This window comes from Notothenia rossii, assembly GCF_949606895.1.
Source record: "Notothenia rossii genome assembly, chromosome: 4".
NCBI lineage: Eukaryota > Metazoa > Chordata > Actinopteri > Perciformes > Nototheniidae > Notothenia > Notothenia rossii.
Window position 1 is genome coordinate 64,140,778 of NC_136902.1, and position 15,669 is coordinate 64,156,446.

The 15,669-nt window shown below is 41.3% G+C and overlaps 1 protein-coding gene and 1 long non-coding RNA gene across 5 annotated transcripts in view; one reads left to right on the forward strand and one right to left on the reverse strand.

Annotated features, from left to right (window-relative positions):
- LOC307036327 overlaps nucleotides 1-2,467 on the reverse strand; it is a 7,745-nt gene extending 5,278 nt beyond the window's left edge. For both annotated transcript variants that reach the window (XR_013807332.1, XR_013807333.1), the window contains exon 1: nucleotides 2,331-2,467. This is a non-coding gene — a long non-coding RNA (uncharacterized lncRNA). The remainder of the gene's footprint in view (nucleotides 1-2,330) is intronic.
- On the forward strand, nucleotides 775-11,570 carry tbx2b (T-box transcription factor 2b). 3 transcript variants are annotated; one of them, XM_079676543.1, is made up of 8 exons: nucleotides 775-1,897; nucleotides 2,981-3,808; nucleotides 4,654-4,921; nucleotides 6,387-6,533; nucleotides 7,597-7,673; nucleotides 7,765-7,931; nucleotides 8,888-9,459; nucleotides 9,799-11,570. In XM_079676543.1, the coding sequence occupies exons 2-8, from the start codon at nucleotides 3,450-3,452 to the stop codon at nucleotides 10,237-10,239; spliced, it is 2,031 nt and encodes a 676-aa protein (XP_079532669.1). In that variant the 5' UTR covers nucleotides 775-1,897; nucleotides 2,981-3,449; the 3' UTR covers nucleotides 10,240-11,570. The 3 variants fall into 3 exon arrangements, with proteins under 3 accessions (XP_079532669.1, XP_079532670.1, XP_079532671.1); XM_079676544.1 differs by lacking the exon at nucleotides 775-1,897 and adding an exon at nucleotides 2,628-2,741; XM_079676545.1 differs by lacking the exons at nucleotides 775-1,897; nucleotides 2,981-3,808 and adding an exon at nucleotides 4,429-4,560.
- The last annotated feature ends 4,099 nt before the right edge of the window (nucleotides 11,571-15,669 follow it).

Consider the following 15,669-nt stretch of genomic DNA (forward strand, 5'->3'; position numbering starts at 1 on the left):
GTGTATTGTATTAAGCGGACGGATCAAGTACATAGAAAACCCTTAGTCAACTTCCTACTGTATGAAACGCGTCATGCCAGCATTTAATTCACAACTCCAGAGAAAAGGTGACTGACAACTCTCTTCCAAACCTGCTTGTTTTGACTATTTCCGGGTATACAACAATTACAAAAGTAAATCAATACATCATTTAAGCTAGTATTACTTTTGCAATGTATTCTCCGTTCAAAGTGATCCTAATCCAGTGGTGTAAAGTAACTATAGGTGTACATTCACTCAGGCTACTGGTAAATAGTGTACTTTTACTCCACTACATTTATGTAATGCCTTTAGTTACTTTGCAGATTTTCATTAATAATATTAAATGCAATTAACATGCACATTACACTTTAGTTCCACCTGGAGTAAATGCACAAGCTACAAAGTCATTCAAACTAGCTGCATTTTACCAGCTTTGATAACACTTTAATGATCAATAATTATAATCATAAAATATATTTTATATATATAGACAATCTGCATAATGAGTACTTTTACATTTGGTACTTTAAGTATATGTTGATGCTAATACTGTCCTTTTACTTGAGTTACATTTTGCAGGACTTGTAAAAGAGTATTCTAGCTCTACTTTTACTCAAGTACAAGATCTGTACCTCACCCCCAGCTGACAGGACACACATCTTCCCAAAGAACAAGTCTGAGGAGCAGATTTACTGTCTGCTTTCATTTATCCTCAACACAGAGAATATGTTAATCCACCGGCCCTGTGCCCCTTCTATGTAGATGTATCAGCAGCCTGGAGCTTCCTCCACTTAATGACTTTTAAATCGCGCGTAATGGAGATTTCTGTACCGTTGACGGCACAGAACAAATAAATGGTGACTAATTTGCACAAGCATTGTTGATACAATTATCCAGTTGAGTATTCCGGCAGAAAACCGTTATCCACCTCCATATGTTGCTAATATTTGTCTTTCCCCAGTCCGTGCATGCAGCTTCAAACCCCTGACAAACTGCCGCCGCTCCCACGGCACTCCTACCTCTCTGTCATTTCATAAACCTGAAGGTGCAGCATTCCAAACAAGTCAGCTGTCCGGCCCAATTACTGCAGATACACACCGCAATGTAGCTGTGCAGAAACTGAGTCATGTGAAGGACATGCCTGATGACTTTACATGTGAAGTTGCTGCTCGCTGGCATTTATTTCCAACACCTGGCTGGAGTGAAAATACACTTTTTTGTTCACATGCGTCCACTTTGTGAAACTTGGTGTTTGATGTAATGTGTTTCCTGGTCTTATACAAACTGTTTCTGTTCATGCAGGTAGTGGCTGCTCCTGTTTGGCCTTCTGTGTGTCTGCATGTGATGGAAGCCGAGCAACAAGTGTGCAACATAGCGGAGATGTGCACCCACTGCATTCCCCTAAAACACACAGCATGATGTATCTGACACACAGTGGCTGATGCTTTCTGGAGTTGCGTATAAGGATATTCTATAATTACAAAAAAAAAATGTTGTCTGTTAATTGTATTGTTACTGTTTAATGTAGCGAAAGGTAGGACTAATGAACGAAGTGTGGTCTGAGTTTTCATTATAAGGGATTTCAAATATTATTCAACACATTTGTATGTGCATGCCTGTCAGCGGAAGCCGCAGAGGCGCTAAATTGCAGGGGTTAATAGGAAATGCGCAGTTGTCTCTGACAGTCTCATTCAGAGGGATTATCACTTTTTGTTGCAGTTTTTATCGAAGTGACGCCTGGCTCTCAACACTGCCCGGACATAGCAGCTGTTTATCCAAAAAAGAAAAAGAAAAGAAAGCACACATCACATCTGACATGGAGTCATGAGCGAGGCAGGAGAGTGGAGCCGCAGTGGCGCACATGCACGACTTGAGGGTAAATATAAAGAGAAAAGAGATTGTTCTTATTACGGCGCATCGGCCGACTGGCGCCGAGCGGCCCTTTAACAAACTGAGTCCAAGTTAATCAGGAGCTGGGTGTTTAAAGGCGCTCAGCAGAGTGGAGGGCAGGGAGGCGCGGCGGGAGGGGGGGGGGGTCGGGGGCCGTGGCTCCCGGAGTCCCGGAGTCCCGTACTCACTGTCCTTGGTTTTGACAAAATACAACCTGTCGAAGATTACACGCTACCACCGCCTGCCCTGTGCGCACTAAATCATCTCATCACTGCGACAATACAAATCCCGCAATCAGGAAGAATAATAACACGAGGATATAAATTAAATAAATAAATAAATAAATAAAGAACTTGAATTCTGAACTTATTAAACTTTATTTGGAACGAGGAAGAGTTTGTATCGAAGTGAGCACTCACCGCTTTTTTCCTTCTCTTTGATTTTTCTGTCAACATTCACTCATCATCATTCATCTGGTTTCCTCTTTTCCTCCACGCAGCATCTGGGTTTGTCTTTTCCAGGCTCGTCTCTTTATTGCGCTGCGGCTGCCTTCCCGTCAGCTCGATCAGGAAACACGCACAGATAAACGGCTCTCGCCTGGGGAAGCCGGGCCTGAATGAAGCTGAAGTCACTGCAAGCAGCTAACATTTATAGCCTGGGCTAGTGATTCCAGCCTGAGCGTGAAAAAACAGCCGATAACATGGAATAATTATGGCTGTAATGTTTGGAGAACGACCGAGAATGAGATAAATCTCTCCGGAATCGTCGTGGATTTACTGTAGTGAGTTGTTCTAAAAGACAGTGGAGAACTGCTGTTCCTCTGTGTTAAGGTGAGCATTAAAACAGTGACTCTGTGAACTGCTTTCTCCGGAGGCGACATTGTAAAAACGCAAGCCGAGAGAGGTGATGCCTCGACCGGCCAACAACTGAAGACTGACCCGGTGTTTGGCTTGGAAATGGGGGTGGGATTTCCCGATCTCTCCTGTCATTGGTTAATATTTGTATTCTGTTGACATGTTTTCTTACTGCTAATGCTTCCGACACCTTCTTGTCCCCCCTCCTTTTCTAGAGTCTGACCGGAGCTGTCAGAACCACGCCTATAGGGGCCCACAATTGGTCCACAAAGCGTAAAATCAGCAATCAAAGGGGCTTGGTTCATTAGTGTTGGGGATGGAGGCAGGAAGGACATGTGAGATAGTCACAGATCTGCAGTGAACGGGGCCACATCTCTCCAGTCAGTGTGGGATGACTAAAGCAGAGAAACAGCTTACTTCTCTGAGAGGCACACAGCGCAGCCGGGCTTTGGCTTCACCGCGCCGCTTTTACTGAAGGACTTGGCGGAGGAACCAAAGGAAAATCACATCCACAGGAACTCTTCTCTGTTTTCTTCAGCCTGATAACGCACTGTTTGTTTAACTGTGCAGTTTTGTACCGCTTTACAGACATTTTCGCGAGTCGCGGACCTATACGCTCGCTCCGTTGCGAGGAAATACCAATAAACTATCCATTATTTCACTTCGGTTTTTGTGGATGCACCGATGAGAGATCCAGTTTTCACGGGGACTGCAATGGCTTATCACCCTTTCCACGCTCACCGGCCGACCGACTTCCCCATGTCCGCTTTTCTAGCGGCAGCGCAGCCTTCGTTCTTCCCGGCGCTCAGCCTCCCTCCTGGGATTCTCACCAAGCCCATGACGGACCACGGCCTCTCCGGGGCGGCGGAAGCTGCGCTCCACCCGGCCCTCAGCCACCACCAGGCCGCTCATCTCCGTAGCATGAAGAGCCTGGAGCCCGAGGAGGAGGTGGACGACGACCCCAAAGTTACACTGGAAGCCAAGGATCTTTGGGACCAGTTTCATAAAGTCGGGACGGAGATGGTTATTACCAAGTCCGGGAGGTAAGAATCTCTCTGACATTATTTTAAATAAAAAAATCAGTTCATCTGTATATGGGATATGCTGAGAATGAACCAGCACTGAACATGTTAGAGCAACTTAAACCCATTTAATTACGTTGTTAAATGGCGTGTGTAAGGCCTTGGCTATTCAGTTTTTATTTATCAACATGTTTCGAGATTCATATTAAAAATAGGCAGAAAGTCCAGAGAATAGTCTACGGCAAGAATGTGCTATATTACCCTCGCAGATCACACTCAATATTTAGGTTTTAAATGGAGTTACTGTCCCATAACATTTGTAAAACTATCTTTAAAGTAAGTGAATGAATAAAATGTCAATTTATTGTTTTCAATATTTATGATATTTTTCCAGGTAGCTACTAATTTAGGACATTTTGGGGGGAAATCATAACTGGGCTTTAGTTAGTTTTTTCTCTCCCGAGCTGCATGTTGTCGAGGCAGCAGAGCTTCTGGATTTCATAAACAGACTGTCACTTCAAAAAGCAGAGACGTGAAGTGCTGTGGTCATAAATATAGGCTACTGCTCAGATTTGTAGTGTAGGGCATGAACAAAAAACACACACACACACACACACACACACACACACACACACACACACACACACACACACACACACACAGACGGACAGAGAGACACACAATAACACACACCACTGTAGCCTAACTGCGTGAGAATATTATCTGACAATAACAAGATTCCCTCTAGTTTTACTTCATCCGCGTCGCCTTCAGTGCGTCTTTTTGTACAATTTGTTCAAGATCATTTGGTGTTGTGTTTTGGCTGAATCACGGTGTGTTAACTCCATGCGTGTTTCTCTATACAGGAGGATGTTCCCTCCGTTCAAAGTGCGAATGAACGGACTCGATAAAAAAGCCAAATACATCTTGCTGATGGACATCGTGGCGGCGGACGACTGCCGCTACAAGTTCCACAACTCCCGCTGGATGGTGGCCGGCAAGGCCGATCCGGAGATGCCCAAGAGGATGTACATCCACCCGGACAGCCCGGCCACCGGCGAGCAGTGGATGGCCAAGCCTGTTGCTTTCCATAAACTCAAGCTGACCAACAACATTTCAGACAAGCACGGATTTGTAAGTATCTGGAGTTTTTAATCTCGCTTGAGAACAGACCTTTTGAGTCTACATGTTAGAACAGGCAGGAGTGTTTAGGTGTTTTTAAAAACCAAATAAAATGTATGAAACAAATTGGGAAAGTGAGTCGCTGCAGCAGCAAAACAAATAATAATAATGATAATAATAGCAAAAGAAGAAACAGCCAGAGGTAAATAAATGAAATCCATGTGCAAAATCAAAACAGTATTGCAGGGAGATTTTAAATGGTGGTAAATAAAGATTAACGATGTTGATACACATATTAGAATGTATAGTGCTTTAATCTAACATGCATTTAAAGATAAGAAGGCCTACATTTATCTTGTTGACATTTTTTCGCCACTTGACTTCCACCGGTCGCTGCACAGCTTATGTTTTGGTCCAGAATAGGACCAGCCTGAGTTTTCTCCTCTGCGTCCGAATATTTAAACCCAAAGCCGACTGTGTGCAGCAGCTCAGGGACTGGAGTAAACCTCGGTTATATTTGTCACCTTGCCCTTTTATTCTGTATTATTATTTGTATCTGAACTGAGTGTTGCAAGCTTGCTTGGCATATCATCAACCTCACATAGTATAGTATAGCATAGTGGGCTAGTATAGTAGTATAGTATGCTATAGTATAGTATAGTATGGTATAGTAGCCAATAGTATGGTAGGCCTATTGGTGTTATTTTGCATTCCAAACATTACCCCATAGTTTACTAATTATTGCTATTTAACCTGAATATATGTATTATAGGGTTTTTAATATGGGTTATTATACAACCCCCTAAAAATAATCGGTTTATTCTGGCAGGCAGACTGAGCTTCCCCCTGGAAACAAATGTAACATTTACATGTCTAAATTATTTGCAATCGGTTGGTAGGATTTCTATTAATGTAGCTACTGGTATTATTTGCACAAGTAGATATGCAAATAGCCTAGTCCTTAGGCTGATAATGTCTTGTTTTTTAGGTGTAGCCATAATGAATAAACTCATTTTATCTTGAATTACCAATGTATTTATAGTCCATTTTCATAGCAATTATTTACCGATTTGTGAGGTTTAGTTTGGGGGACATTTCTAAAATAAGCTATTTTATGGTAAAATTCATAGTGCTCCTGTTTTTCTTTCTTTAAACCGGATAAAATTATTTTAGCTGTAATTCTGAACACTACACGACAGCATGTGTGGCCTGCTGAGGATTTTCCCTTTACCCCGCACTAATTACAGACAAGTCTGCTCACACAGTAATTATATTGTTCCATGCTCACTGCTTGTAGCACTTCGGGATTTTAAGTCAAATATGAAGTGCTTTATAAATGAAACCCATAATTATTATTATTATTATTAATGACATCAATAACAATGGATGGATCCGCGTCAACATATTCTGTCGATAGTGTCATATGGACGCAAAATATTCACTCCGCAGCTGTGTGTTTTTGTGTGTGTTGGTCCAGACCATCTTGAACTCCATGCACAAGTACCAGCCGCGGTTCCACATAGTGCGGGCCAACGACATCCTGAAACTCCCCTACAGCACCTTCAGGACCTACGTGTTCCCGGAGACGGAGTTCGTGGCAGTGACAGCGTATCAGAACGACAAGGTGAGTCCCTGTTCACACTCAACCGACTGCCTCTAATATGGCTGCTATACTTTGCATAATAAATGTCCTACATGCGTCCCCTCCCCCCACCTCCAACTCCCGAAGACTTAATCTGATTTTGTAGGTCGCCTAATTTCCCTGCAGAGGACTCCCATGTCCCACTGGTTTTTTTTGCTTAGACTCGTGGGTGTATCGGATTTTTCTCACCATGAATTCAAATGTTCAATGCTATCTGCTATGAATTGACTAAATGGATTATTACCCTGACCACAAGTAAATAAATCAGGCTTTTCCATGTGGAGTGTGTTTTGTGATTAAGGAGCAAAGATGGCAGACATGCTTTCCTATTTTTTTTTGTGTCTTGTCAAAATCTATGTTTTGATTTAATAATAACAAATGTTTGACCTTTAAAAAAAACCAGCATATTTAAATTGAGATTTTGTAAAGGCCTGTATTTGCTTATCATTATTGGCCCCGAGACTGATACTTTATCCTCCTCCGTGAGGCTAATTGGAGCTTGTGTCCAGAGGGGTAGGGTGCCTTGTAAAAGTTTATGGCAAAGAGTCACCATCGATTAGAGGGCCTTTAAAGGACTGGTCATCCCGCAGCCACAGTGGACAGATGCTGTAAGACACTCTCTCTGTCCAAATGGCAAACGCCTGAAGCTCTTGTCCAAGGGCCACAGGGCCTCGAAGCTCCTACAGGAGCCACCCAGTCGTCTGCCGGCTCCGTGGAGCCACACCAGCCTCTTCCACATCAGGACATACCGTGAAAAAGCAGTGATCCAAACCACATTATTAATTATTGATATGATAGTCATCTGTTGTGTTCCCTCTGTCTTTTTTTCTGGAGGCTTGTGTGGCCCCATAGATGAATATTTCGTGGCAGATTTTCTCTCTAGGGGCCTATGAGAATAACACCCCATACGCTTTTATTAATAATGCAGATCCGAGGCCTGTCGTGGCTTCTTTCCAACACGCTGGTTTCTGCGTGTTTATCCAAACGCGTTGTTGTCCCAAATATTGGGAACAATTGGCTTAACCATATTATCATGTTTTGACAGATAACACAGCTGAAGATTGACAACAACCCTTTCGCCAAAGGATTCAGAGACACGGGGAACGGAAGGAGAGAGAAAAGGTATGAAATGCGTCCTTACACCTGTGCGTCATGCGTATGTCATGCGTATCGCACATCACCATTCATTATTGTCTATATTATAAATGAACAGGAAACAGCTAACCATGCCGTCGCTCAGGATGTATGAAGACCAGTGCAAGGCGGACCGGGACTGTGCGGATTCGGACGCCTCGTCCAGTGACCCTCCCGGCCGGGACACTGCGCACTCCCCGCTGGGAGCCGACAGCAGCCCACTGAGGTTCAGCAGGCCCAGCCGAGGTAAGAAACCTTATCGTTTATCAATTTCAGTTTTAACGATGCTGTTTGATGATGGCTATGATGTGTTGTTGTTGTTGTCATCCATTTTTAAAATAATAATTCAAATGGTGTTAATCGGTTAAAATATTGAGTTTACATTGTATGAAATAATCAGCAGCGTGAAGAAAATACATTAGCTTATTGTCGATACAAAAAAATGTTTCGCAGGTCAATGTGTTTTACGCGAATTTAGATGCATTCACGTAACAAATGATCATTTAAAAAATGTAGATATATGCACAGGTCATAGTGGATTTTGTACTGGTTATGTATTCCACAGCTGTCTGCGAATCATTGTGCCGCTTTATTTTATGAGATTCCAATTAATACATTTTATTAAATTGTTTAATTTGTAATAAATGTATGATACAGAAACTGTTTAGCAAATGATTATGTATTATTATCTAATATGTAAGAACTGTGAACTCAAACAGTAAAGTCAACTTGATTTTTAACTGAATGTTAAATTCTTTTTTAGAATTAACAGGATGTAAAACGTCTATTAGGGTTATTGGCAATCGAGATCCTATTTTTAATTAATGTTTTTTTAATGATTTATTTGGGTTTTTTTTTATCCATTATATTTCCATCCTAAACTACCAAACTAATTCAAATGACAAAAGACGTTTCAACAGCATTAGTAAGTGGATGTTTGCATATAAAATATTTAAACATGTGAAAAATAAAGCAAAAAATGATGCAAAGGCTGTAGCATCTTGCTATTATAGGCTATATGTGAATTTTCTAATTTGGAAATTAAATGTGAAGGGTGGATTTTGAGAGTGTAAGGCTCCCAATAGACTTATATGGCCAAGTGTGTGCATACTGGTTATTTTTGTTATTTTTGTTGCAATGCCTGATAAAGTGTTATTTAAATCTGCTTACACCTCTTTTTTCCTATTCAATTTCTCTTATAGATGATAAAACATGCACTGACAGCGAGCAGGAGCTGGATCCTCACGACGAGCACTGCACTGGCTCCAACAGCCCGGGCCCTGAACCTGTGTCCCCCTACAGCTCCAGGTGTGAGGAGCGCATCAGGGACAGGCCGAGCACAGAAAAGAAGGACGACTCCCTATTCAGGATAAGGAACCTTGAGAAGGACAAAGCGGAGAGCAGGCACAAGAAGGACACCACAGACGTGTTGACAAAGGACTCAGAGTCCGGAGGCATTAGTGCCACTAAGGAGTCCTTCTCTCCTCTCATGGTCCAGACTGAGAGCCCCTCGCACTTCAGCCCGGCCCACTTACAAAGCCTGGCTATGTCTGGCCTGCACAGTCAGCAGTTTTTTAACCCTCTGGGTGCCGGATCACCGTTGTTTTTCCACCCCGGGCAGTTCGCCATGGCCCCCGGAGCCTTTTCTGCCATGGGCATGGGGCATCTATTGGCCTCTGTATCCGGAGCAAGTGGTTTGGAAAACATCCAGGGCTCAGGAGGAACCCCCAACCCCTTCCCCTTCCATCTGTCCCAGCACATGCTCGCCTCTCAGGTAAGGAAGTTCAACCTGTTAGAATACTTAGCTTGCCTGTGCACCTGTTTGGATTGGGAGTGTACTTAGCTTTGTTTTAGCTGGTGGTCTGTGATGACCAGTGAAGTTAAATATAATGTATGCTGCATGAGGTCAGGATTTTCTTTTCTTTCTTTTTTGAAGTGGATCTAATTGTAAAAATAATTGTACACTCAAAATTAGGAAACACATCTTCAGACTTTCAACATTCTGTTTGAAATTGTAAAATTTGGGTGTGTGTTTGGAAAATGTATCACTTGATTATTTGACTGGAAAAAGGTGTACAGCTCCAACTCCAAGTTGTTTTCCTTTATATTACAGGGTATCCCCATGCCTCCGTTTGGCGGTCTGTTCCCGTACCCCTACACCTACATGGCGGCAGCTGCAGCAGCGGCCTCTGCCTCAGCCACCAGCACCTCCAGCTCCCTCTCCAGGAACCCCTTCCTGACTGCATCACGTCCCCGACTCCGCTTCAACCCTTACCAGCTCCCAGTGTCGCTGCCTCAGAGCTCCAGTTTGCCCACCACCAGCCTGCAGGGCTGCCTCAACCCAGGGTCTGAATCCTCCAAACCGGGCAGCAGGGAGACCAGTCCGGCCCCGGAGCTCCACAGCAACCACAAGAAAGGAGGGTCCAGTGGGAGGGCCGCATCTCCTAAAACTTCAGTGAAGGACTCAGTGAATGAGCTGCAAAGCATCCAGAGACTGGTGAGCGGCCTGGAGGGCCAGCGGGAGCCCTCCCCCAGGGCAGACTCTCCCAAGTGATGAAGACTCTGTTCAGGATGAAGACTTGGCTTGAATACTAGAGGACTATAAGTGCAAATGTCCTGTACAGCACATTAAGGAGACTGGGATGAGGCTCGATCGATATGGGTTGCTGAAGGCCGATAACTGTTATTTCATGGAACAAAGCTGAGGATCGACAGAAACTTAGTCCACATTATTCAATTTAACTTAAAATCCTATAAAAGTATTAACCCCGAGCTGACCTGATAGAGAGCCTGCCAGATAACCTTTCATCTATCATTAAGGTGTAATGATTATAGTTGAAAAACTATAAAACCAAACATTTAAAAACTCCCCCCTGAATCCCAGTGTTTGTAGATTAGTCCTTCTTGGAGGCAGGTATACTGGCAAACATTCCTAAATTGATATCTTTAAAATATTTTAAAAAACTAACATTGAAGATGAATGCGAAAATGTAGAAATATACACTTAAATTATGGTTAATTTTAAATAACTGACCCTTCAGCTCATGAACATGCCATCGATGAGTTCCACTAAGTTCCAACTCTATCATATCCATAATATCAGACCAGTATCGGCTCCATATATCGGTCTCCACACACGGATCGACGCACAGGGAGAGTGTGTGTTTTGGATTAGGCAACTTGAAGCGTTGAGCATCCAGGCTTTGTTTTTTTTCAAATACCGAGCCGAGCCCTGAACGCCTCATCCCGCCGACAGGCAGGTCTCAAGCTGCATCCAAAACAAAACAATTTTTTTCCAGGCCTAACATTTCAAAAGGCTTGGAAGGTGAACTGCGAGAGGGAGAAAGAGAGAACCGCTTATCATTTCATGCCCGGAAAATTGCTTCTGAATTATTTATGTAATTAAAGATAAAAGATTCTGTAAATAAAGCTAAGATCCAAGAATATGCAATTGGTATTAATTTATTCAAGGCTGTATATTAGCGTGTATATATTTCGAATTTAACTTGTTGCTTCTTTTTTTTTCTCCTCCTCCCCCTCTACCCCATTTTTGAACATATACTGTAAATTAAAGCTATTTAGCGCTTGTTGGTTTGAAAAACTGTGTATGAAGCATCGCAGATTTTAGGGTGACGTGTGTGCCATGTTAGTCTGTATCCACCGACAGAGACAGAGAGCTCCACATGGATTCAAAAACACCTCAGGTTACTTCACTCCAGCCAGGAGACATTCAAAGCAATTCCTCCTATGCGCATCATTCATATCTATTCAAAAATATATTTAAAGATGAAAGTAGGCCTATCTTGTTTTGTTTATGTTGGTTGTCCGGGTTTTTATTTTTTTTGATTGTCTCACAATTTCAATAAAAAAATCGTTGTGCTGAAATTTTGCAGGTGTATGATTATCTTTATTATATTATGACTTTGTATTGCTGTTAGATTAATCTTATTAGAGCGAAACAGATGTAAGCTATAATCATGGGGCATATTTTAAATGAAGTCATCTCTGGTTTTACACACTGTAAAGTGCACACGCATAAACACACGTGACAGGAGCGCCCCCTGTTGACAGGAAACAATGCATGTGGTTTGTTAATTCACAATGCCATGGGTTTGATCCATAAATCATAAATACAAATATTAAAATCAGATGCTGAATTAATCGGTGAGGAAATGTTGCATTAAAGCTACACATGTGAATATTAAATGATATCTTATAATCTACCTGAGCAATAGAAAAAAGGACTTCTTATTTTTTACTGTTTCTATGTTGTTTAGCAGTAGTCAGTAATGCTAAATCGGGCCTGTCTCCTGCATGCAGGTCTATTTAGAGCAGGTCCTCAGTCACCGTCAATAAGCATTTCCTTTAGTATTGTGTGGCCCTCTGTATTTTTAGAAAGAGTCGAGTAATGTAAGTATTTATAGGAAAGGCTTTCTTTGCTGCACTCATACACATCCTCTGCAGCCTGAGAGCAAATTGAACTGTTTATCAGGAAATATATTCTGGAAAACAAATTCCACATGAAATATGTTTTCACTTATATGGCATGCATTGCTTATTAAGTGGGCTTAATATGTCACGATGTTTAAATACACATAAAGTAAGCGTCTGTAGACGATGAACAGTAGGCTATTGTTTTTATTTAACTTTTCTAGCGTTTTTAAGCATTGGTCTTGCATGTTTGGTACCAAAGTCAACGTGAGTGTGAGTGTGAGTGTGCGTGTGCGTGTGTGTGTCTCGGTTTAAAGGGTTAAGCAGGGGGAGTTTAGGGCAGCAGACAGCCTTTTGTCCGGGACCCGGCGCCTGTCGCCTGCCTGCCGGCCACAGCCTCCTCACCGCCCCGCTTCCTAATTAGAGAGCCTCCCCCTCCTCCTCCCCCCTTAACCCCCTGCTTCTTCATTTTCTTTTCTTTCTGCAGCGATAATCACAAAACTCTCATTCTATTACGGGGGCCATTGTTGCCACTCTGTTATCTTCAATTAACAGTGAGAGCGACTCGACCTCGCACTCTGGGAGAAAACAGTATTTGTCTAAATCAATCAGTCAATGAGTGATCAATAGGCTCCTGCGGAGGCCCCGTGGATCATAACTAATGACTGCTGACGGCGTGGGCTAAAAAGGCCAAGATTATTCACAACTTTGTTAAATGATCAGTGTATGCCTATGTTGTTATTTAAGCTTTTGTAGACCAACAGAAGAAGTTACACCGTTCATTTCCACACTGAAGACAAACGGCACATTTCCTGCTTTTTCTGTGTGAACCTGAACATCACAGAGGCTTGCCCTTCACTTTCTATCCTGCAGGATAAGGGTCTGTTGGAACAAATATTATTTTCATATAAACAATTTGTATTTGTTTTATTAGCATTTCTACAATAATGAATGTGATCAAATAGACACCATTGCAATATATCCATGTTTTAAATTCATTTTTCTATTGTTTTAATGTATCCACCATTATTCAACATATTCATATTTTACATTTAGTATGCTACATTAATAAAATAATACTTTGCATGCAGCAACATATTATTGCATGTTTTCATGTGCATGCAAAATAAATATTTTTACTATAACATTTTGCTAATAAAACTTATAATGAGGTGTTTGTACTTTAAGCTCCTTTTTACCAAATCAAATATTTGAATACTTCCTCCCACTAAAGATAATATATTGATATTTAAAAATATACATATATATATATATATATATATATATATATATATATATATATATATATATATATATATATTATTTTCATAATTGTAATAAGATTAATTCAAGTGTGAAGTGACTATATTTTCTAACATCCCATTTGTTGTACAGTTGCTCTTGTGATCCGCCTTATGAGATGATCATGATGATATGGAAGCTAAAGGTGAACAATTTGCATATTTGAAGGTTGAGACTGATGTCTGGAGGCCAATATTTTACACCTGTTGACCATTACATTATAATTGTTGCAAGCCCTATTGAGCTGCAAAATAAACCAGCATTGAAACTGTTTGAATTATTGTTTGAAATGTCAGAATATCAAAACTGTCCTGTATTTGTGAATGAAAGGCTGTATCAAGGTTCAAGGTTCAATGTTCTTTATTGTCAAACTAACATAGCTACAGAGCAATTATGTCGTTGAATATCTTAGGTCACAGGCTTCTCCAACAATGCAACACAATAATACAGATAAGCAGACAATATTAAAACAATATTAAAATATACTATATTAAAAGTAATACAAAAAGAAAAATAGTTTTAAAAAAGTGAGAAAAAAGTGGAATAGTGCAATACGAGTCTATATACAAGTTATTGGAATGATATATTAGATAATAGATCAATAATTACTAAGTAGCAGATGAATGTTATGAAATTGTTTCAGCAGTTCAGTTGTTTAACACGCTTACTTATCGGTGCAGTGCTTGGTGTGATGGTGCTGGGAATAGTCTACAGAGTGTGTATTGTTATGCTGCAGCTCTGCAGGCTTTTATTTCCGCAGGCTTCTCTCTGATTCGCTGCAGGGCTCAGGTGCAGCCATCACATTGGTCCACAGGAGAGCAGGAGAGGGCCAATCCAAGGCCTCTGTTCTTTAAGGACAGGCAGGGGGAGAAAACACACCACCTCTAACTGTAACACTTCTACAAGCCAGTGACACACACACAACACGCACACACACACACACACACACACACACACACACACACACACACACACACACACACACACACACACACACACACACACACACACACACACACACACACACACACACACACACACACACACACACACACACACACACACACACACAAAATCTAAATGTTTGACTTCAGGTCTAAAGGGGAGAGCACAGATTGCTTTGAGTTAACTCCAATCATCAGTGCAAGAGATGCATTAAAACACCTAATAAACACACCTATAAAATGCACTTGCTTTCAAAGCAGGTAAGACGAGGCACACAAGTCACGAATGTGTGTGTGTGTGTGTGTGTGTGTGTGTGTGTGTGTGTGTGTGGGGGGGGGTGTGTGGGGGGGGGGGGTGTGTTGTGGGTAGTTTAGAGGTACAGTGTCACAGCATGCAAGCCTGTCGCCCCCTCCTGGACACAGAGGAAGGACTTCTGCCTAAAAATGGGGTCTTCATTCAGGTATCAATAATACCAGGCAGGGTGCAATGATTTCACGTGTGTTGGACCTCATTCAGTCAAGAAGCACTTGGGTTCGGTTGGTGTTTTTTGTATTCTTTTGCAGACAAGGGGACCACTATCTTATATAAATGTCAAAACTAAGCCTCAAACTACAACAGGATGGTACTGTCTGTAGATGGACACTGGGACAGAGACATATTATATTCCAAATATTAGTCCAAAATGTGTGCAGTTTTGCTAAAAGTATTTGTATGTAGCTGTCACTTTAGTAAGTAGGTGTTTCTCCATAAATGTGAACAGTTTGGATTACCTTTTTACAAATGCATGTGCCTATTGTTACAGTATGTTTAATATTCCTCCTTCTCAACTAAAATACATACCATGGTCACTGCTCAACAAGGGCCGCTTGCTAAACAAACAACCACTAGGTGGCACACTCACTTACTTTGCAAGTTACATTATTGCATCCTCAAATACTTCATGATGAGTCAATCGTTACTGTATTCAGAGAACAGCAATCTTACATCATCACCATTTATCAGAGCAATTGATAAGATTGTTGATAATATTTCAAAAATCAAACTCATATGCATTAAGGAAACAAACAAATTCACAATAATCCATTCATCACATTTTTAAGTGTGAATTTCTGATTTGGAAAATAAATCTGTAATGAAAAATACTAAACATAATAATAATGGGTAAATGTTATGAATCTATTAAATGAGAAGTCAACTCAACAGTGACAATAATGTTAATATAAATTAAAGTCAATCAAAAAGTAAAATGATACAGTCAAATACAATAATCTGGAAGGGCGTTAGGGTGAGATGTTGTATTTTGAGA

Coding starts and splice junctions, on each gene's coding strand:
- tbx2b (XM_079676543.1), top strand. CDS start 3,450: ATGAGAGATCCAGTTTTCACGGGGACTGCAATGGCTTATCACCCTTTC. Junction 7,674..7,764: donor AACGGAAGGAGAGAGAAAAG/GTATGAAATGCG, acceptor ATAAATGAACAG/GAAACAGCTAACCATGCCGT. Junction 9,460..9,798: donor AGCACATGCTCGCCTCTCAG/GTAAGGAAGTTC, acceptor TTTATATTACAG/GGTATCCCCATGCCTCCGTT.